Here is a 23267-nt window from a genome sequence, read left to right as displayed (position 1 = left end):
ATGATAAGACCAGAATGGATACTCCAAGTCTGCACATGAGGAAGACTTGGAGAGAGAGGGGAGCGGCGCTAAAAGGTGAGGAGGTGGAGGAGCGTGGTGGAGGGAAGTGACAGCCGGAAAACTGGTGAAAGACGGCAAAAGTGGCCAGACAAAGACACAGGGAGAAGCTCGTGGAGGTAGAAAGGAGTGAGAGGTGAGTTAGAGGAGGTGGTGGAGAGAATGAGACCCAGGAGGTAAACTAATCACTGAGCACGCAATGCAATTTTCTGGCTCTGTGCCTCCACTCCACCATACTCCTCCCTCCTCTGCTCTTACCCCCCTCCCCAACCCCCCACCGCCGCCACTTGTCTCAGGGCTCGTTTTACTATTCTGCTCACACTCCCTGTCTCTTGCTCCTCTATCTATCAGGCTGTACCATTCCAGATCCCTCGTTCCATTAGTACTGTCCAGTGAATCCCCTCCGGGGTGCAGAAATGGACGGCGCCACTCAGAGAAACACAGCAGGTGAATAAAATGACAAATATTTTACTGAACAAAAAAAGAAAACGCAGGAGTTTGATGTAAAGTGTTTGTGTGAGACAAGAATAATGAAATAATGATGGGAAAACACAACAAGAGCAAAGAATAATGACACCAAAGGGAATGTGGCAGCTTGCATCTGTGCATGTGCGCTGTGTCTTTTCTCCAGAGGTAAAGCAATTAGGTAACGGTAAAGAGTCGAAAGCGTGTGCATTCCCTCTCTCCTGACAGCGCCTGCTGACTGCTTTGTGGCGCCTTGATGGTGATGAAAGATGTTCACTCCAGACATGCAAATAAGGAGGGAGGCTCCCCCAAACACATGCTTCTGCTCTCACAAATACACCCGCACGTTGGCACTATGATCACATCAGCCATTGATACATGAATTACCCACTTTTGGGGATACACCCATGGGGAAACGCTGAAAGCTCTCAGTCAACGCTCTCCAAAACGTTGTATTTTCCGAAGCATGGCTGAAAGGAGAGGGAGATCTGTCACATCATATGCTAATTTGAAAGATAGGAGCTCTTCTCTTGGAGGAAGGTTTGAAAGTGGGAGTGGAAAACAAGGTAGTTCATTATTGACATGCAGCGTGTGTCACCTCATCTATCAGACGCGACGCTGCTGTTCATACTGAAGCGCTGAGGAATAAAAACACACTTGCCGGCTCACTTTAACAACCACACCACGGTGACGTCCTGGCGCCGCTGACCTCTGTGTTACAAATGAAATGAAGTACGGAATCTGACAGGCACAAAAAAATATCTTTCTTACAATTTCCTATCATCAGAGAGCCGCGTTCACCGAGTTCAGGCAAACCTCAGGTAATGTGGTGGCGACAAGCTTATGTTCCAGCCCTGGCCGCTGGTGATTGACCGGTCCGCTGAGCTCAGCCTGTTGTGACAGATCAAAATACCGGTCTGCCAGTAAGGGCAAAGGAGGCGGAAAGACACAGAACCACAATAAGGGACCACCGCAACATGTACACTGGCACCTGTCACCCTAGGGGGCTATTTTTCAACATAAAATGGTTATTTTACATCATCTGAGTAATCATTTGCCTTCCTGAGATTACAGTCCAAAAATAAATTGGTCCACAGGTCCATTGTGATGGATTTGACACCATCTAGTGGTGGACTCCCTGTTCTCAGCACTGGAATTTAGAATATGCCTCCTCCCATTATCCAAACATCCTCCGGGACATTTCCCTGAACACACCCGATGAAGCGTTTCCAACTCTTATAGACACACAAACACATGCCTGTAACACACAGCAGAGGACTAATCTTTCACCTTTCCAAGGCGGAGGAGGGAGCGGGGGCCAATTGATCGAGTTATCTAGAGAATCATTCCTTTATTCTGTGAATCTATACAGCAAAAACCTGAAACCGACAGGACAAAGCCCACCCCCACAATCCCCAGCTGAAGGCTGAAGTCTGAGAGGATCTGAGCGGGAGGACCGGCAGTTTGAGCAGACAAAATCTTCCATGCAGTAACTCCTGTCATATCACCGGGAGGGGAGGAGAGTGTGTATGATATCAGCTGCTGTACCTCCCCCCCCCCATCCCGTCTTCGCCTCAGGCAAGAATGAAAAGAGCTGTGATGTTCGATAAGAGCGCGTTTAAAAGGAAGAGGGAGATTAGCGAGGTAGGTGTGATGTACTGACAACATGGAGTAATGGATGAGGAAGATAGATGATGTCAAAACGTATCAGTAACTCGCCAGAGGAAGCTTTTTGAGGACGGACATCAGTGACAGTCCCTCATACAAAGACGAGACATTCACGGCATCCACATATTGTCGTTTTTCCCCTGCAGTTTATCAACGCTGACCAATTTTGTCTACCTCCCTTCTTCTCCTGGCCCTGCTCAAGGTTTATCCTATTAAACCTGACTTTTCCCTTGCATGTTCCGGGGTCAGGCTCTGGGTTTCTGTGAAGCATCTGAGTCAGACCTGATTGTAAAAAATGCTGTGTAAATTAAGGTGAATTGAATGACACCAGAGAAGATTTATAGAGAAGGCAAAGAAGCTAATTCCGCTGAAGCCATCCGCTGGAATTGGCCCCCAGTTGGTGTTTGGACTTGTAAATATTGAGCAAAACATGGCACTGCAGTAAATCCCAGTAAGTGACCGGAAAATGGGACAGATGCTGTGGAGAATTGGAGCAGAAAGGCACAGCCAGATCCCCGAATTTGAGAGGAAGTAAATTCAGCAGTAGTCTGTGGTTCTGGCTGCAAAATTTGCTTGAATAAAGATAAAACTATCAGCCAGGAATTTATGAGTAATGATCGTCTAATCATCCACACAATAATCAGATGTGTGCTAATGGTAAATGTATGAATCCATGTCTGTGTGGTTCCCACATGTTGTAGCACAGGAGAGAGCCTTTTACCACCGCACTCAAACCTCAGTGGGTGGATGGAGAGCAGAGGGAGGAGGAAAGAAGAAGAACAATGTCTGAGGTTGATTGGATGAGGCTTTAAATGAGGTCGTATGTGTGTGTGTGTGTCTGTAAATGTGGGCTGAGCAAAGTGATTGAGCGGAAGCGGTAAATAACAGAGTGGAAAAGCTTCACGGAAGCCAAAATAGACATTCATATTTATGATTCTGCGCATGCAACATATGGGAAAACATTCTTTTAAAAGCACGGTGCCTCACAATTGCATTTCGTCTCTCAAAGCTCGTTTGAATTGAACTGGGAGGCTCAGAAGGCGAGCGCCAGAGAGATGATGACTCCAGGGAGTTGCTAAGTGATGGTAACTGGACTCCACCATGTTGCAGCATGGGAAGTCTCCTGATGAAAAGGAGCGAGGGAGGGCAGCACAGGAGGGACGGGCGAGGAAGGCATGACAAAACCTTCCAATGTAATGTACCGGCATGGTGCCAAAGCATCCATTTCATTCAGAAAACCCCAGAGCAAGCGTAGCCTCAGGCTAACCTCAGCTCTGAGCATGGTGGCGGTGTTGGGGCGACAGGAAGGCAGAATCGCTACTGATTGTTCACCACTTGCTACCTTCATAATCCTTCTGGTTGTTTTGCTTTTTCAGGTCACTGCCCTCCTTTCTTTCTGTGCAGTCTAAAGCCCTCTACAGACAGCAATTTTAGTAATCTTCTAAGATCCTTGTGAGCTGGGAGATGGGATCCAATAAACTGGGTACGACTCCAACTTCAGCGACCATATAAAAGTCATCATTGTGTCTCAACACCACTAAAAGATACATTACAGAAACCAAAAAATGTGTGGAGATGTTATCCAAGCAAAGCTTCGGTTGCTACAACCACATAGATTTTCCATTTGGTTTGCTTGGCTCTTAGCTGATTTTATTTCCACTGTCCAGATGTTAAAGCTGTCTTTACGTCAGCGTTAGCATCAGGTTGATCAATACGTTAGTTCAGGCTGCATTTCCATTGGTGGATTAGGTCGTGAGACTGGTTTCTGTGGGAGAATCACTGTTTTTTAACCATGACCAAAGATGTTACCATGTTTACGTCACAAGTTTTACCTATAATGCCCCAAAACGCTGCAACTTTTTGGTGATTTATTGTATTTATATGTTGACTAAAATGATGGTCCCAAATGCCGTGTGGTCACATTGCTGTGTTTTCTGACACTCTGTTTTTTTTGTGTTTTTTTTACACATGCATGTATGTGAAAGAAACAGATCACATGGACAAAGACATTCAATCAATCAATCTTTATTTATATAGCGTCTATTACAATCAAAATTGTTTCCCAGAATCCCTGGGCCTGACCCCCAACAAGCAACAGTGGCATGGAAAAACTCCCCTTTAACAGGGAGAAACCTTGCGGCTAATTACCAAACAACGTCTTTGTGCTGACAGCCACTGAAGCAAATCACTGAGGTCAGTGTTCCAAAACTGCAGTCGACTGCAGTTACACCATTAAAACTGAGCGTGCCTTCCCACAACTGGACTCACCTTGAATCTGTGGTAACACGAGTCAGGCCATTCTGTCCCGTCATCATTTTGACAAAATAATGAACAAACATACGGGGACTCACTCTAATTTAAAGCCATGACTTCACTTGAAGGCATTCTGATACTTTTCTACACAAGAAACTAGACAGATATAGACCTCTCCTTGTATAAAGGCAGAGAGGTAGACCAGAGGAAAACAAAGGAAGTGAAAGAATAATAGTCAATAAACCGGCAGAACTTCTCATCCTGTGGAAAAATAAGCTCCGTATACACTAAAAACACCCAGCCTGCAACCGTCTCGGTAACACGCTGAAGGTCAGACATACGTGGAAAACTGTAAAGATAAACTTTGGATGTGCTGTCTATACAGCATGGCATTTATAGTTGTTTAATATCCATGCACAAAATGCTGCTTTTCACATTGTAAGAAGTTATGGCAAACAACCAAAGGGTTTATATTCTAACAGAGAGGGGAAAAGGATCAAGACAAAATGATGTCCTGCAGTGTGGTTTTGTGAATCTTAAGCAGCATTTGAGCGCATGGCTTGGAGCTAAAGAGCGAGAAGTTTTGGAGGAGAGGAGGAGAAAGTAGGACAGAGATGTGTGGGCCTGGCTCTGTAAGGACAGAGGCTCTAATCAGGCCTGAGCAGCTGCCATTACTCCAGCGCTCTCACAGGGGAGGGCAGCGAAACCACGCTCGTGCTCTCACATCAAGCAGGGCAATCACACGGGCTTGTGTGAAGCTCCACATGCTTTGAGGAAAAGACAACATGATATCTTGTCTTATTACGGATGGGGACATTGTAATTAATTTGCTTATCTGCAAATGGAAACCATCAAGGAGACATAGATGAAGAGCTTCAGCGAAGTTGCAGAGCAGCAATTGAAAGGGCCAAATTCATCACAATAGGCCCAACAAGCTTCCATTTCTCAACGGGCCAGCTCCAGGTTCGCTTTGGATGCAGCATCAAATGCAGCATCAAACCAGCAGTGATGGATTCTTCATTCTTTTGGTTCTTATTGATCAGAGGACCACAGTGACCACTACCCAGCTAAATATGGACCTTAGTCGGTTTGGTACAAAGCTCACCCTGGACTCAAGAGTGAACTTGATTGAGTTCAGTCCTGCTTCTCACACTACCAAGAATATCTGGTCACATTTGGAACAATACTCCAACTTATGGACAAATTAATTTGGCTGCAATGACATTGTGATTGGAAATATCTCACGGATGCCACAAGGGATGTTTTCAAATTTTCAACGTGGTTTGACAATTAAGGATGAAACTGACAGATTTGGGATTCAGCCAGGCCTTCAACATTGAGAACCTGGTATCTCCCCTTGAGGGAATCTCTTCAGGTTTGGCTCAAACATCACCAACGTTATTATAAATGGATGATTGATGATCTAACACTACTATTTAATAAATCCTAACCCCTAAAACAACACCCGAGCCACTGATGTGTCTTATAATCAATAAAACAAATAGAATTGACCACCTTTACTGAGATTTATTTCCACTTTCTCTACACCTGCATCCAAACATTTTCCATTTACCCGACATTCTTTAAAATTTTTGCCCTGAGGAGCCTAAAACAGTCGTTTAGCGTGAAGTATGGGTGTGTGAAACCAACAGCACCTCACGGCAGCGTGGCTGTTGACAAGGCGCTCATGAGGTCTCCTTTTTATTGCACACGTGGATAATAAGCCCAGGCATTGCCTCTAGTAAAATCACTTTTATTATGTCCGCTCTGGCCCCCTGTGTGCATCTCCTTCCCCGAGCACGGCAGCTAACAGCCAGCAACGCACGGAGCAGAGCACATATTTATGAGGTGAAATGTCTTTAGTTTATCATCATTATCACCTAAAGACTATAATATTACACAGCACCACTTTAGCCTCCAGCACAAATGTCACACTTTATGAAACAGTGAAACCAGGACACAGGGGGCGGGGGTGGGGGGGGGTGGGGGGGGGGGGATGATGTCTGACACTGGGCAGGAGACAGACAGACGACCAGCTCATCCAGGGTCTGATGCATTGAGACCAGGGAACATTAGCACTCACCTTCACACCTTCCTGATTACTTCACAGGCATGACTTTGGCCTGGAGGCGGCCACACACACACACACACACACACACACACACACACACACACAGTGCCCACTGAGAGAGAGACAGACCCCGTCCCAGCCGGGAATCGAAGGTGACAGTGCTTACAGCTGCACCGCCATACTCCCCAAATTGTGTTCCTGCCATTATCAAAAACCCTGTACTGCACACAAATTGTTTCTCATGCACGCTACTGAGGACCCGATCCCCGTGGCACACCCTGGAGCAACGATGCCTCCCGCTGAAATATTAAGTGGCAAATAGGGAGCGACAGCCTCTTGAAAGCTCAGCAATTTGTGTGTGTTGTGTTGTTGTTGTGGGGGTGGTGGCGGTGGTGTGGAGGGGGGCAAGTTGTCAATATCAGCTAATGTGGAAGCATGCCACTTGTTCCAGCTCAGTGTATCAGACACAGATAGAGAGCGCACGTTGACATCTTTGTCTCCAGGCGTGTGTGCTGTCACTTACAGGGAAAATGTCACTCTGAACCTGTGGACGACCAGGTTGCATTCAGTTCATTTTTCCTTCTTCTGCCACTATCCGCAAAGCCCAAATGTGCTCTAAATTTAAAACCAAATGTGTTATCAAGCCCTGGAATCTTCCCGGCATTTCAATTTGACCTTCTTATCTATGCTGCAGTGGTTTATTTACATTGGTTTTGTGTTTACTCTCTAATTTCTACTTTCTGTACATCCTGTATCAGTTCAATGTGGAGCACATCTGTCCAGATTAATGTCTGAACCAGGCTCTGGTCTTTGTTAAAGAATACATTTTGATCAGATTTAGCTCCATAATAGAGTTTTGAGAAAGGTCATTGTCTGGCACGCATGAGCGACTGCACAAAAAAAGGGCTTGGAACAAAAGATGCATAAACTCTACCAATTAGCATCCATCGTCATTTTCATCACACATTATTTCATTCAGACACAACAACAGAGGCTTGAATTCTCTCAGCTGCTTCTATTTTTACCCTCTCCTGCACTTCATCTGCATCGGGCCGTGAGACAAGGCAGAATTTACTTCAAATAGTCTCGTCCCATCGAACGGCACATCACAGGGCCTGCCAGTTCTACATTCGAAGCACCCAGGGAGCAGCGTGCTCAGTGGTGCCCGGTCAATAAGTCATTAGTGGAGCCAATGATGGTAGTTGCTTACCTTCTGGGGCAGTTTGCTGACCTGGAGTCAGAACAAAGAGGTAGGAGAGAAACAGGAATGAGAATGGCTCGTTCTGCTGTCTTCCAGTTGTTTTATTGGTCTCTCTGCTTGGTGTATTGTTCTTGAATAGGTCAGGCTGGAGTGAAATCCTTGGGATAATTAGTGTTAGAACACGCAGAAGCCAGCGACCTGACCTCCACACGCTGTTGTAAAAGTGCAGATATCAAATAAAAACCTAAAATCTCGAAAGAGGAATACTTTCACCTGGTCAAGCTGCTCTGTGCAGGGACCAGGGGATCAAAGCAACTTTAATGCATGGGCAGATGTGCTTTGGAAGTCTCTTTCATGACTCCTCTCACTGACTTCTCTGCTTCTGACTTCAGCTCTCTTTTCAGTTTTCTTCCCCATTTTCTGAAAAGGTCAATGAATGAAAAGACACTGCAAATCTGCTTTGTTGATCTAATTCGTTAAGGAGTGTTGATCCTTTTTGTAGCATAGCATTCTAGCATGAAATTTGAGATGCAAAAGAATTTCTGACATCACTCAGTTCGTAAAGCCGCAGTAAAGTCTTTATGTATGGCGGGGCAGCAGCTCTTAGTAACATTGTCATCATCGTAATCAGGGATGAAAAATAATGACTCTTCAAAATAAAGCAGAAATCAAATTAGGGATCGTCAAAGAAGAGGGAGAGTCTTACCACTGTGTCCCTATTTATGCAACATTAGGCTAAACTGGGCAAAGTGTGTACATTCCATTTGCATTTGCAGCACAGCATCGTGGCTATCTGCAAACACACACTTGCAGTTTTGCAGCATATTTATGTCTGTATTCTGATGTCATCAAAAGACGTTGCTAATATTCTCAATATCCTGCTCTGTTCCTGCAGTTAAAGGCTCGCTTCTCCACCACAGAGTGTGTGAGCAAATCTGTATCCAGAGTAGAGAACCGGCACAGCCTGGGGCTCCTTTACCCAGTTCTCAGGACTGTCTGTAACCAGAACTGTACCTGACAGACAAAGGGAGAGGCCGTGTAACGGCTGTGCGGTGCAGTCCTGAGGTATTGGCCCTCCGCTCTTCAGCTCTTTTTGTAGCTCACTCCAGGAAAATACAAGAAGGCTGCTGAAATGTGTTATTTATGCCATTTAATATCCAGCCTGCCTCCTGTGCACTGATCCAAAGGAGGCACATCGTTAGGAGGCCATCAGCTGTGCTTAAAACGGTAAAAACTCAAAAATAGGTGGTTTTACGACTTGGGCTCAGCTCTCGTCAGTGTGCTTTGACGGGTCAGGGATGCATGAAAGGGTTTTTGAGTTTCTATAAAATTCATTCACATTTGCTGATGGCAAATCAGTTATCCTTAACACCAAATTAAAATCAGCCAGTTGTTTGCATGTGGCCTTTTGTGTGGTGGACGTCTTTTTTAAGTTCTTCGTGTTGAAACCTGTAATTAAAAGTGTTTTAATAATTAATGTCAGCCGCACCCCTTGCAAAAGATGATGGGATTAGGGAGCATCAGACAGGCATTACTTTTCACAATGCATTAAGGGATACACTGAGTGCACTAAATAAGGTGCAGGGAGTTGGACACTGCAAAAAGGCATATACCCTAGTTAGTGCACTATATAGGAAACAGGGATGGATGGATGGATGGATGGATGGATGGATGGATGGATGGATGGATGGATGGATGGATGGATGGATGGATGGATGGATGGATGGATGATGGAGATGATAAAGCAGCATTTCAGACCTGGGGTTTCAGCAGACTTGGACAAAATACATTCTACAAAACGCCAGACAAAGAGTTCACCCAGCCCAACTATCGAATAAATCGAGCCGATTCCTGCTGGGAGGCACTTTGGAATGACACCATCTGCACTGGTTTTGATACCGCCCCCACATTTGAACCTCAGCAGGGAGGTTTGTGCTTACAAATGGATGCTATGGTAACCAGCTTTGATTTCTCCTTCAGCTTTGAAACCAGCGTCCAAAGATGCCGGCAGATCTAATGGGAAACGAGTGCATATTCAGAGAGAGAGAAGGAGAGGACGGTCCACACAGAGCAAATGTCACATTACCATTCGATTCTTGGGGATTCCCCATCCTCCCACACGTCTGCCGATCCCTCCTCTTCAGGGATCCCAAGCGGCTGGTTGTGTCACTGAATCGCAGGAGACAAATGTCTGACGGTGTGAGGAGGAAAAACAGCGAAGCAGCGACAGAGGCAAAGGTTCGGGTAATGGAAGGTGGCGTGATGAGTCAACACCACACACAACCTGATGTCTACACAGAAACAAACACCATCTGGAAGCGGGGGGAGCATCGTTGCTTTAGTCTCCGAACCCAAAACCATTGTTAAACCATCGTTCTCTACATTGGAAACTGACAAATCCACAGAACTGGCAATCACATCGCCTACATCTGAATATCAGGTTAACACCTGTCTGGGGTGGGCCTAACATCTGGATGAGATATGGGGAGTCAAAGGGGGTTATTTCATTAAGAAATAATTGTAATAATAATAAAAAAAATTGCCTGTGAAAACAACAGTGGTAGATTCAATTAGAAAGTCCCTGTCCTTTTCCTATCTTCCAACATGACTAAAATCTCTCAAGGGAGCCATCTTTGGTTGCCATGGCAATTAAATGTCCATCAGGAGATGGTAGGTTTCTTTGCAATGCACTGCACACCTACACACAGACATGAATTACTCTTTCCTAGCCCGGAATGCAGCAAAACGATCATAAATCTACATATGTTGAATAATAGCATACGTTAGCATAGCCAGTAGGATACACATACATATGGTGCCTATGAATGCCTGCTCTCTCACAATTTTCCACTAGTTGTACACCCCCTGTTTCTCCCTCTACGTAGCTGAGGCTCACAGACTCTGCAATGTCTCAGCGGAGCCGAGCCAGCGTGACCTCACGATCGGCTGCTAACACAACTGTCATCGCCTGCTTCCCACAGAGGTCCACCAGGGGAGAGGATGCAGAGGAATGATACACAAGAGAGGCAGCAGCAGCAAAGAGATGAATGTATTAGAGGGTTAGCTGGTTGTAAAAAAACAACAACAAATAAAAAAAGCCCTGGAGGGGGAAAGACTGAGGCAGGCAGGGAGAGTGAGATAAGTCAGCTGGAGCTGACTGCTCAGATGGTGGCGGCGAGGCTTCGAGGTCGTTCCGTGACAAAGCTCCAAGCTGTGGTGTCGGGGTCAGCAGGCCAGACAGGTGGAGATCTGTGAGAAAACAGCGGTTTCCACGCTGTTCTTGTGGCAGCATGGTGCAGATATGGCTGCCACCCTCTCTGAAAGTCACCAAGAATCGTGCATCCCTCCATCTTCGTGTCGGTTTTCTCTCACCTGCTCCGGAGCTCCAGAGTCCAAGTCGACTTGACCTTCATTCTGATGCAACAGGTGGGGAATTTTTCCCAAATGATGAAAAAAAACAAAAAAAAACCCCTCAACATCTTTATTTAAACAACACGTTCTCCACCGACACTGATTAATTCCCCAGTGATTCCGGCTCTTGAAAAATGGAAAGTCAGCTGTGTTGCTGCAATTCTGATGGGCAGATGCTGCACAAAGAGCTAATTAAAGCCACGCAGAGTGCTCAGCAGAGAATAATTAATTTCAATTATTATTGTACACTCAGCCGATCTATTCAATAACCCTCACTACAGAACAAATGAACTGGGTAGCCTTTTAAAAGAGAAGCAGACAGCAGTTGCACAACCTCATGATCAACACACAGGGCAGCATGTTCCCATGATGTCTCCATCCTCCTGCCTTTCCCTTCTTCATGCAAACACGGGAGGAATGGGGGAAGGTAATTAATTTAGGTTTCTACAAAATAAAGGCACCAAGTTCTCGATGTAAAGCGCATTAATGATCGTGTGGGGTTTTTTTCCCCTTGAACAAACTTGAGGAAATTAATGTTTTGACGCGGTTAATGTTACGGCATCTCTGGCACGGACAGGTGTAAATGAAAGCTGACACGTCTAATCATCAAAAGTGTGAGCCCAGGAGGGACACACACACACACACACACACACTTGCAGCGGACACCTAATGCATAAGAAATGACTGTGCATCGTTGGCAAGATTTGAATATTCACATGACATGACAAGAAATCCAGGCAATAATTTTATAATCCTGTTAAATGTGATTTGTTATTACAGCAAACACATGTAAGCAGTCATTCTACTTATTCAAAAAGCCTTTAATGTTCTCATGTCAATCAGATCAAGGCACGTCAATGCCCAGTAACATTCTTGAGGGACGGGCTGTGTGCCAGAGGAAGCTGGCTGCTGGGACACACGGGAATCCTTCATCTCATTCCTACAAACTTCACTTTCTGTTTTGATCATTTTGAAAATGGAGCAAAAGGCGTCCTATATGCAACACCAGAGATAATATACAACATGTAATAATCAGAAGAGTCCACATTTGTGTGTCTAATGAATAAGCAGCTAAATAAGCTTTTGACTTAAATGAAAAAAAGATCTGCTTCGAATGACAATTTAGAGCAACACACCAGTGGTGACGCTCTGGACAACACATCCTTCGGGTCTATCGAAGATGTAGTTTTATACTACACACTTTCATGTGTTTACACCTAAACCAAAGCTCTGGCAGCAGATAAAGATAAATAAAGGCTAAATGAGTGCAAATCCATTTCAGATGCTGGGAAGTGGAAGTCCTGAGGAGAAGATACAACAGAATAAAACCAGAATGTGTTCTTCTCAGCTGTCAGCCTGATGATGCTGATGCTCTGCTACATTTCCTTCACTCCAAAGAGATGTGTGCCCGGCAGGGATGTGAGACAGAAGAGTGTGCCGATGTGCCCAACGAAGCAAAAGACCAGTCAGGAATCTCCTGTGGTGGCAAGTGGTAACGGTGAAAAGGACAAACAACAACAAGTGAAAATAACCTTGGTCGGTAACGAACCCATGGCAGGAATATTAAAAAGGTCACAAACAAATCCATGAAATAAAAGCACTTCCTCTCTCGCTCGCTTTAGTATAGTTTAGTTGTTTTTGTTCTGTTTTGCCTTTTACCCTGTAAAGCTTATTTCCTCTGTGATTGACGACGGTGCTAAATTTGGCTCGGGCTGAAGTTCAACCTTCACAGAGCAGTTTGAGACAGTGAACCCCGATAGAAGGGCGGCCATTCATTTCCTGCTCCAATATGGTCATTTTCACTCATTTCGGGCAGTTTCTTTGAATATTGACATAAATGAAATCCCAAACTTTGTGTGGCCCTTAAACATTAACATTGAATGGCAAAATGGGTACATAAAAAAAGCAGTCGGAGATACATTTGGCTCTACTTTTTCCCACTTTCTTCCAAACCTGTAAGCCACATGGATGCTGGGGAGCCGCAACAGCAGCGTTTGAAGTTCCACAGTGTGTCCCCTTTAAGGAATACTAAACTAATCCGCTCAGACACGGTGTCTGAAAATATCTCAATGTCTCCATTTTCTCGACAAACCGCTGCAGACAAAACATGAGGGAGGACGCACGGACGCAAACTGACACATCACATCCTGTTCAAACACTGGTGTTGTTGAGTTTTCAGTTGTATGGCTGAGGAAATGGCAGTCAGAATATTGATTTGATGTCTATTCAAGCAAATCTTCGTTATAAAATCCCAACTTGTTTAGTTCATTTGGTTTGCATGGATATTTAAACCCTCTGTGTCAACACACTAATAGGTCTTTCACGCATGAATTATGATTTATAAACAACTTACCAACCATTGAATATAACTGCTTCAGAAATAGCTCCCACTATAGCGACCACTATGTGTAAATGGTATGCCCCAAAGGCAGGTTGTTGGCCCATTCCTGTTCCCTATGTTCTACTTCAAACAGATTTTTTATAGTTTACTGTCCTTTCTAGATTTTACTTATTTAAGATTAACCCTCTGCCGCGTATATCACCCATGAAAAAGTTGTCTAACTGTAACGAGATTTCCTGCCTCTCTCTAAAAATGCTTCAGCTCCGTGTTGCTTCCTTGACACAGAATTCCACTCTGCTCTGTGTGTGACCTGCGTGCTGACGAGCACCTGAATCTGTAATAATTACCAGTGTCGCGCCGCTTCGTTCCACTTCACATCACTGCATCAGATGCCTTAAACTGCACCGAGTCGTGCCGACCGTTTCTCGACATTCGCTGCAGCATAAGGCAAAAGAACATTCACACCTTCTGTGGATCAGCCATCAGAGGTGACAAATCTCACACATACTGAACATGCTGAATACCTACACCATATACTGTACATGTCCTCGCAGTGATGGAGTAGCAGGTGGTGGCACTCTGAGGCATACGTTGGTTTTGCATAAACTCTGAATACAGTGTGTTTAAGACACGAGCGTGAAAGCATTTACAAGAGCTGCGCTCTCAAGAACGCAATGAAAGAAAGCTCAATATTGATACATGGAATAAAGGATGGAATTCTTGTGTCCTTTCATGTCTAGAATATTTACTGTACATAAATAAATGACGGCTTGAGTGTGACCACCGACGTCTCTGCCTCTTCCTCCTGTCCCCGCGTCACAATCAGCGTACAGTAGTGGCTACAGTTTGTGACAGTTGGAGCGCTCTTTTTCACGCCGCACGCCGCGCATCTCCATTCAGCTCCTCTCTTAGCGAGCGTAACAGCTCACTAAGCAGGGCATCGCCGCTCAAACCCGAGACGGCGGCGAGCGACGCCTGCGAATCCCTGCAGGTGCAACGCCGTGAGAGGCGTTCAATTATTTATGAGCTGAGATTGTCTGTTTATCAAACTGACGCCCGGAGCGTCTTCAATCATTAGACTCAAATAACGGTGGTCTCCTCTGAACAGTGCTGATGCAGCTTCTGAGACGCGCCAGCGGGAAACCTCAAAAGAAGTGTCTGCACGTGCAGGCGGGACGTTGGGAAAGTGCACATGCATCGTTTTCAGGATTAACGTTATTTTCATTTACGCCGCTGCTGCTTTCAGTTAAGTCGGGATTCTTCAGCGTTGCAGTTTCACATCTCATTACACTGTTCCCTGCCCATGTGACAGGAAGTGCAGACATTTAGATCTTGTGTGTTTACAGATAAAGTACATCGAATCTGAGTCTAGATTGGTGTTTATTCTTGCGTGGCTTGGTCTTCCCACAGCTTGTCTTTTTTGCCAGCGGCTGCTCCCTTCTTCCTCCAGCATGTATGTGGCTCCCAGGACCTCCTGGGCTGTTTGTTGTGTGCAAACATTTCGACTGGAGCTGGGAAAAAAAGCTGAAAGCAGCACTGTTGCTGTACTCACAAGCCTTTGAGATTTGGTCAGTGGTTAAAACAAACATATTGAACACACCCTCAAATGTTAATTATAGTATCCTCCCTTTCCTCAGCATTTAGTATTGATTCTGCTACATGTAGTCTTTTCACCAGAGCCGCCAGGAAGGTGCAAATAACAGAGGATGCAGAAGAAAGTGTAACTCTTTCATGCAGAAATGAAGCCTTTTGTCAGGAGACGGGGGGCAGGAGGGGAGCGGCTGGGCTCTGCCGGGAGCATGAGACGGTGGGCATGCTGAAGCAGCAGAGGCGAGGCGGGAGGTGCTGGGTTGTAGTGAGGCCCCAGCCAGATGCTCCACTTTCCATGGCAGAAATGGAGGTCAAGTGCATCTTTATGTGACGGTAACACAGGGACGGATATAAAGAGATGGACGCAGGGGAGAGTGGTGGAATCATGACTTTAACTAGCAGTAAGGGACGCTGGAGCTGGCGGCGAAGGAAGCACATTCTTTCTAACCACAGCAGAGATGGATCTACACACAGATGGGAGCACAGTGGTCACCTACACTTGTGACCTTTGACCTTAAAGAGGAGGTGTTACATAATAGGTGCATGGTCCTGCAAAGAATTTATCGTTCTCCCACAGACTCCCTGCACGAGGGAAGTTTAAATTAAAAGCTTCCCTTTAAGGCCCGCCCACCCCCCAATACTCTTCCTTGATTTACGAAGGGCAGCACTCGATAAAAGGCTTTGAGCATTAATATGTATAGAAGCCATCAGGAGGGAGGAAATGATTAAAAACTAGAGGTGTCAAAATGATGTTGTTAACCTTTATTGTGTTCAATTTTTGAAATGCTGTTTACACACATGCTAACGTTGTAGCCAAAGGGCACTGGAGCATGAGGGGGCAGGAGCCTCTGACCCACATGATGTGTTTTAATAAGTGTTTTAAAAGTGTTAACTTTGGGGGGGAGGCAGTGCAAGAGAAAAGCACAAATGCAGGAAGAGATCAGATAATGAGCTCAGACAGCATATCTGCGAGGACAATATGCTTATATATGTCTTATATATGTCATTGTGCCGTATATATGCATATTTTATACTGGAGATTCCAGGTGAAAAATAACCTTTGTGCACGAGCATTCCTACTGGATCTCCTCTTGGTCCAGCTAATGATTTTCTCTGAGTAGACTATGCAGTAGCATAATGCACACCGCACATCAAACAGCACGGTGTTTGCACTGAGCAGGCTCAAAGGCGACGCCACAGCAGAGCAGATTTAGATTTTTGTAACTTGGAGGGTGGAAATAAAAGAGAGTTGGGAGAATTATACTGGCGCAGCTGCTGTAATTGTCCGACAGAATGGGTTGCACGCAGCACGAAGCAACAGACTTCAAAGTCAATAAATCCTTCGCTGTCAAGAGCCAATTTCCACAAGAGCGCACGCTACAAATGTAGCAGTCAGAGCAGATATGGCAGCAATGGCAAAAAACAATCCAGTCGATCTGGAACGAATGAGGCTGGACAGACTGAACGTTCTGGTTAGAACATGAAAATAATAAACTGTGACCACATAAATAAACAATAACCATAAGTTATTGTTCATTTATTGTTCATTTCTACCTGTATCTGATCATCTTCTCAGCTTTAGCTTGTCCTCACAGGTATATCTTGGCCTAAATGTGCCCAGCATGGCTGGGAAACTCGACACAGGAGTAATAGGATATTTATCGACTTTAAAAGCTGACCCACTATGATGTTTAGCACCATAATTAATTAGCGTTCTACTATATTATGCAGAAGAGGGAATTATGACCAGCATCATGACTCTGCACTTCTGTCTCATTCCCCTGCTCCCAATCCACAAACAACTGTCTCCAAAAGCAGTCCTGACAACTCGATGGTGGGAGGATTAATGCTGCCGATAACACGAGCATAAAAGAAACTCAAACCTAATTCCTTCGCCTTCTTCCGTGGAATCTGCTTCAAACGCGTCCGACTAAATTAATTCTGTTAGGTTAAATCAAAGCTCCTGTCAGAGCACGGCGAAGAGGGGAACGCTTCAAATGGCTGGTTCATTACCGCCAACTACTGGCCTGGCATGTTTACTACAGCAGCGCTCCTAAGTTAGTCAAATGTTAAACTGATGTGTGGAACTGGACTATCTTGCCTTTTTCAGCTTGTATCTTTGCAGAAATGGATCAAAATAAATCCCACTGTCCGTGTGGTAATGACCAAACAGCTTACCCAGTGCTCTGGTGACGTTCACTGATGTGTTTTTAATAGCATAATCTCTTTTCTCTGAGGGGTAAATGTTCAGGAGATGACTTTTGGTTAAAAAAAAAAAAAAAATTAAAAACAGTGCAAGGGAGAAACAGAAAGATGAATAGAAGCAGGGGAGGGTGGGAGGGCTTCACTGTCCACTGGCTACAGCACCTCTCTCTGGTCTGAGCGCCTGAAGAAACAGGACATGGAAATGTGTGTGTTCCGCCACACATGTGTGTTTTTCCTCGTCCGTCCCCGAGCAAGGTAGAGGCTGTGATGTGACACGGCATATAAGAAGGTATATAAGTGTAACACTGGGCTCCCCCTCAGGTGTGGCGTGCACACACATATGCATGGGATCAGCATGCTAATACTGGGCCTCGTACCCCATCTGGCCTCGTGCTTGATATTCCTGCCGGGGCGCCGGCCCGTCACTGTCGGTTGACCACTGTTAAGAGGCAGCAGTGATGCAGCACCACGGACCTTCGGGCTTATGTTGTTTTGCTCAGGACACGGGCCTGAGGTGGTTAAATAAAGCCTCATCACAGCCTCTTTATCTCCTTTCGTTCGCCCTGCATGAGCTCTCTGCAGCAGCAGCAGCAGGAGAAAATGGGCTCACTGGAGTTAGTGCGGGAGCGTTTAGTGGGATTTTATGTTCCACGTGCAGGTAAGGTCGCGCACAGCGTTGGAATAAATATCATGACACATCATTTATTGCTCTTTTGTGGTGCCGGTTCAAACATTTCCAAGCAAGGCGTGCTAATTTAATAACAGAGCTTGATCTCTAATCCAGACGTCGCTGAAGCAATAGAGCAGTTCAATCCCTCTCTCTTTCCCCTCCCGTGCCTCTGAATCTGTCTAATCTCTGCCTTTCTGTCCTTCTACCCCCAGCTGTGACAGACTCCCAGGAAAACTGTGTTTTCTTGCATTTTGATAGGCCAATCCGTCGCATAATTGCGGGGTTTTCTGGCAGTGGCAGCATTAAAGGTCTGTTCCCTGTTATCAGCACTAATAGGAAAATGAGCAGCATTAGTGAGAAGTCAGTAAACAATACGCAACAAAATCAGAGGTGTTCTTTCAAACCTTTTTTCTTCTTTGTTCTCCGCAGAATAGACAGTTTTTTTCTCAGTAAGTCCATTTGCGACTAATCAATATCCTGGTATTCTGCCTCGAAAGCGATTTCGACTGCCAGCAATTATCTACAAAATGAAAAATTTTGGGGATGTGTTGACCCTGAAACTTGAGCAACAATTCAATAATAGATATTTTAACACAGCAGTGGGCGGGGCCAAACCTGGCCAGGACAGAGTCTTTATGTCTATACCTTATTGTATAGGTAGCAGTGATTTTATCAAGGCCATTGTTTTCCTATTTCACCCTCTCAGCAGTTTATTCATTCCCTGCCAGGGCAGCCAGTTACGTTATATCATCTCCATGTCTCACTCCACTGCGTCTATGAACCTTTCTTGGCAGCTACAAGCAGCTCAGGCAGCCAAGACAGGCTTTTGTCGACTTGTTCCCAGTCTGTATTAATATTTACCAGGCTGGGAAACACGAGCACGTGACAGGCATGACATGATGTCTCTGTGATGCTTGCGGGTGAGATGACTTGTTTAGGATTACCAACTGATCCAAACATCTAATCTGTGGCATTAAAACAATCTGCAGAGAACCAAGAGGGAAGGACAAGACTGGGGAATCCCCTTTTTGTGGTCCAGGTTTCTGTTGTTTGCACACTTTTAGGAAGACTATACATCAGCATCGTCTCCAGCAACATGGGGTTTAAACTGTGACCAATACATGGGGAACATGGACTTAAGACTATTTCAAATAAACGTATGTACCAAATACAGCTTGCAGGATGTCACTCTCTTTAGAAAACCCTAAAACTGTGTCTTATCCTTTGTTCATTGACAATAAGGAATAGTTATTAAAAGGAACTCTTTGTAAATATGCTAGCTAACACTATGAAATGTGTTCATCATAAAGCCCCTTTAGCTCCAGAAGGCCCAGTATTAATCAGGTTCAGAATGTCAGAGTGAGCAATGCATCTCTTCATACGAACCCAAGAAAGAGCGGTGCAGCAACATGTAATAATTGCTAATGTTGCCACAGGGGACAGCATAGTTAGCATGCACGACTATCGCTGGGCTGCGAATCTGCAAGAACACAATCAGTGTCTGGTGGCATCAAAATGAATTCCAGCCTGAATATTTCACCTTCTTGTTATTCACATGCAGTTTGAGGTGTATAAATATTGTGGGTGGGCCTTTTTTCGTGGCCTCAGTAAGACAGCCCACACGCCAGTGGTGACATCATGATAGAGAAGAAACCGGACCACCGGCTACAGTGTCAACACTCATATCTTCATGACGTTGTGTGAAAACTCTGCTTGCTTTTATACAAGGTCAAAGCACATAGTGGCAGAGTGACGAGTGAAAACATCTCTGTTTATTAATTCAGCATTTCAGCACTGGACAGCTCCCACCAACCGCAGAGGCTCCTTGGAGGGAGGACAGCTCCTGACATAGTTCAAAGGCATGTAGCTAACTAGTGTCTTTATTAATATTTAACAGACATTGAAACTACTACTACAACTACTACTACATGCTTTAATAACAACATTGTCTCCACCTCACTTCTAATACCTCCTTATATCAAAAAGGTTATGGCGTTTGAAGGTTGAGCCGGTGTAACGGGGAGCGCAAAGCTCTAACAATCTTCTGAAACACTTCAACACACCTCTTTAATTCCAAGCTATATTTTCTGGGATTTCCCAACAACAGAGCCTGGATTTCCTCAGGTGCGGGGCCAAAGATGGCTGTGTTTCTCTTTTCCATCCGCGCTTGCTGCTAATTTTGACTCGCACTGATTAAGCTGTCCATCGCACTGCCAAGAGACCTCCAAGCGTGCGAACAGAATCTCTAATGCTTCGGGGGACGTCGCCAGCAGTGCGGGGAGGACAACATGAAAGAGCTGTGCAGAGTCAATGACATGGCGGGATTACAACTGGGACATCCTGCCCAGTTCAGTCAACAATTACGACGGGAACAACTGCAAAAAAAAGAGAAAAGCTTGATGGTTCTGTCGTGAGCTCAGTCCTCAGGTGCACGCAGGGAAAGCAGCTAATTGACTGTACAACTGAAAATAAGATGAGACATGATGAGGCAATGTTTTCTCCTCGCTCCTGTCAACTCTTTGTCTTGTTTTCCTGTGCTAATCAAAGCAGCAGCTTCAACAAACCGAGCTGAGAATGGCAGAAAAACTGATGAGTTACTCTGTAAATAATGAGATGAGCGCACCATTGGAGCGCCTCTTAACTCACAGCGTGGAACATGCTATAACATAGCAATGAATGCTCCTGGAAGTCTGTCCTCTCTGGACGATAACCTCCATAACATGCATTAGCCCTGTGGCTAGTGATGCAGCAACATGACAAGAGCAGCTTTTGACCCTTGAACCTGCACCAGCAGCCAGGCGGCTGGTGTCCAAAGGGAGACAGCGGCCTGACACTGATCCCCCACCCCGGGCTCCAATTTGCATGACACGCCAACAGAACATACCAGCCTCCCTACAAGCAACTTTCGATTTACTCGGTGGTGCCACAGAGGCAAATGTCACGTGGGTTCGATCCTACTCCAGTCTGTTGAGGAAATATACATTTGTTGACCGCTGGAAAAGTTCATGTGACCTGTTGAACAAATGATGAAGCCAGTAAATTCTCCAGATAACACAGAAAGCTGCTGCTTACACGGGAAAGAAGAATTCAAGCAGAAGCACAATCAGAGGCCGACGGGCACTATTTTTCCATGATAATCTCCCCACAAAGATACAAACAAAATAATCAATGGGGCCCTGGTGGTGTAAATAAAGCTGAGCCCATGCAGCTGCTGCTAATCAATACCATGGCTCTGAGGTGAGGACTGCATGCACTGCAAGCCGAACCTGACCAGAGAAGGTGAGGCGGGTCTGTTCAAAGGGTGAGGGTGAAAATGGAGAGGAAAGTACGCGCCAGAAGCATCATGTGTGACACACAGGTTTGCTGGTTCAAAAGCAGCAGCTGTTAAATATGTTTGCGGTGACGCACAAAAAATACACCCACACGTCGACCAAAACCCCGACAGCCTGGATATCATCCTTTTTCTCCCCAGCCGCTGGTCGAGCAGCCTCCGTGCGCTACTCCCCCTCCCACCCCCCCATCCCCAGGAAATGCCAGCCACTGCGTCTGTCTGCACCAAAACAAATCGCTGCTCAGGAGCCTCCGACACTGACTGCGTGAGCTGCGCGCGCCGACCTCAGATTTTACTACAACATGCCACCGAATGCGCGCACACATATCGGTCTTCGGTGTTCACGACGAATCAATTACACGCCAAGGGGCGCGAATGGGGACCAAACGCGAGGAGAGCCGCAGAGGAATCGATGGCATCGTGTCCGTTGCTTTTGCGAGCCGCGAAAACAGCTGCTTGTCTGGGCTGCCATGGTTTGGGGGGTGGGGGGGGGGGGGGGGGGGGTGTCAGTGTGAGTGTGGTGAACAGCGCTCGGACACGCACGCGTTTTCATCTACTACCTGTCTGCCTTTCAACAAACAGCTCTTCCCTCCCCACACAAGCGCAATGGCGCACTGTAATGAAATGATCAAAGCGGTTCTTCGCAGCTGGACCAGTTTGTTCCGGGTCCGTTCCAAGGATTTAAACATGTCGATAACCGCGTAAATTATTGTTAATTATACGGTGAAAAGGAAAAAGTGGGTGATTTTGGAGGCGAACCGACTTGTGGGCAGTGCGAGCAAAGAGTAATGGCATCAGCGCGGCGCTGATTTTCATCCCAGTCATGTACACAACAGCGGGTTATATCAGGTGACAGCCAAGAGGAGGTTAGGAGGCTGGAGTGAATGGAGCGAGTGAGATCAGCATTACGCACTGATCTCTGGGGGCTCGACTGATCCTTTTAAAGACAAAACTTTCACTTTGTCTTACCTCCACACTTGTCCCAATTGAAAGATGTGAATGACTGTCTGCCAGATCCAGACAGAGAGGCGGCAGCATTTGTCTCTTTGCAGACAGGCTGCAGCTCTACGACTACTCAGCCCTTCCACCGAGCCCAGTCCGCCACCAGTGTAATCCTGCACAAACCACCTGAAGCTCAGAATCTGGACCAGAACCGACGGCACCAGCACGAAGAACAGGGTCAGGCCCGACCAGAGGAAGTCCTGCTTGTGGTAATAGTCGACGGCCAGCCACAAGTCCGTCCCCACGTCCCAGAAAAAGACCAGCAGCGCCAGGATGATCCACAGGCAGTCCAGCCAGAGGCGCTCCTCCGGTGTCGGCCGCGCCGTATCTTTCCCTTTCCCTTTCTCCTTCCCCTTCGTCCGGAGGTAATGCAAACAGGCGCTCCGGCAGCCCCAGTAGCAAGATGAGGTGTTACAGCAATGGCAAATGTGGAATGAGCTGCCGTTCCGCGTGTCGTCCTCTCCCGTCCCCACCACCTCGTCCAGGTTGTGCAGCTGGGCGAAACCGGTGACGACCCCGCGACCATCAGATTTCGCTGCCATCTTTCCCTCTGATGTTCCCACCTCCTCCGGTTTCCGGGGTTCGTGACGACACTTCCCTGACACCTGTTCTGCACCCCAAATGTTGGAGCCATCTAAAAGCGGGGTGTCGGCGCGTATCTGTCCCCGGGAAGCGCACCGGTGGCGCCCAGGACGCAGCACATCTTGATTTCTCTCCGCTGCAAATGTTTCTCCAGCTACTGGCGATGATCTATACTATGAGTTGAAAGAATTTGACTCCTGAACTCTAGCATCCAGCTGTGGTCGGATAAATTGTACCTTAATCTCACCCCACGCGCTTCATCCGATCCACTCACTGCAGCTCACTTCCAGCTGCATCATGAGCAGACCATCCTTGCACTGTCCCACACCGACGTAATTCATCCCCCACCTCCTCTCCCCCTGTCTCTCCCTCTCTCTCCCAGACACTCACGCAAACACTCAACATCTCTCTCTCTTTCTC

The 23267-nt window shown here is 46.2% G+C and overlaps 1 protein-coding gene across 1 annotated transcript in view; it reads right to left on the bottom strand.

Moving 5' to 3' along the window:
- Positions 1–23200, bottom strand: part of xkr6b (XK, Kell blood group complex subunit-related family, member 6b) — a 35427-nt gene extending 12227 nt beyond the window's left edge. The window contains exon 1 of the mRNA XM_057017095.1: positions 22233–23200. Within this exon, the coding sequence (XP_056873075.1) occupies positions 22233–22807 (575 nt within the window). The 5' untranslated portion in view covers positions 22808–23200. The remainder of the gene's footprint in view (positions 1–22232) is intronic.
- Positions 23201–23267: the final 67 nt, after the last annotated feature.

Source organism: Takifugu flavidus, chromosome 19, assembly GCF_003711565.1.
Source record: "Takifugu flavidus isolate HTHZ2018 chromosome 19, ASM371156v2, whole genome shotgun sequence".
In the NCBI taxonomy this organism is placed as follows: Eukaryota; Metazoa; Chordata; class Actinopteri; order Tetraodontiformes; family Tetraodontidae; genus Takifugu; species Takifugu flavidus.
Note: the sequence above shows the minus strand (reverse complement) of the source record. Positions and strands in the feature narration are given on the sequence as shown.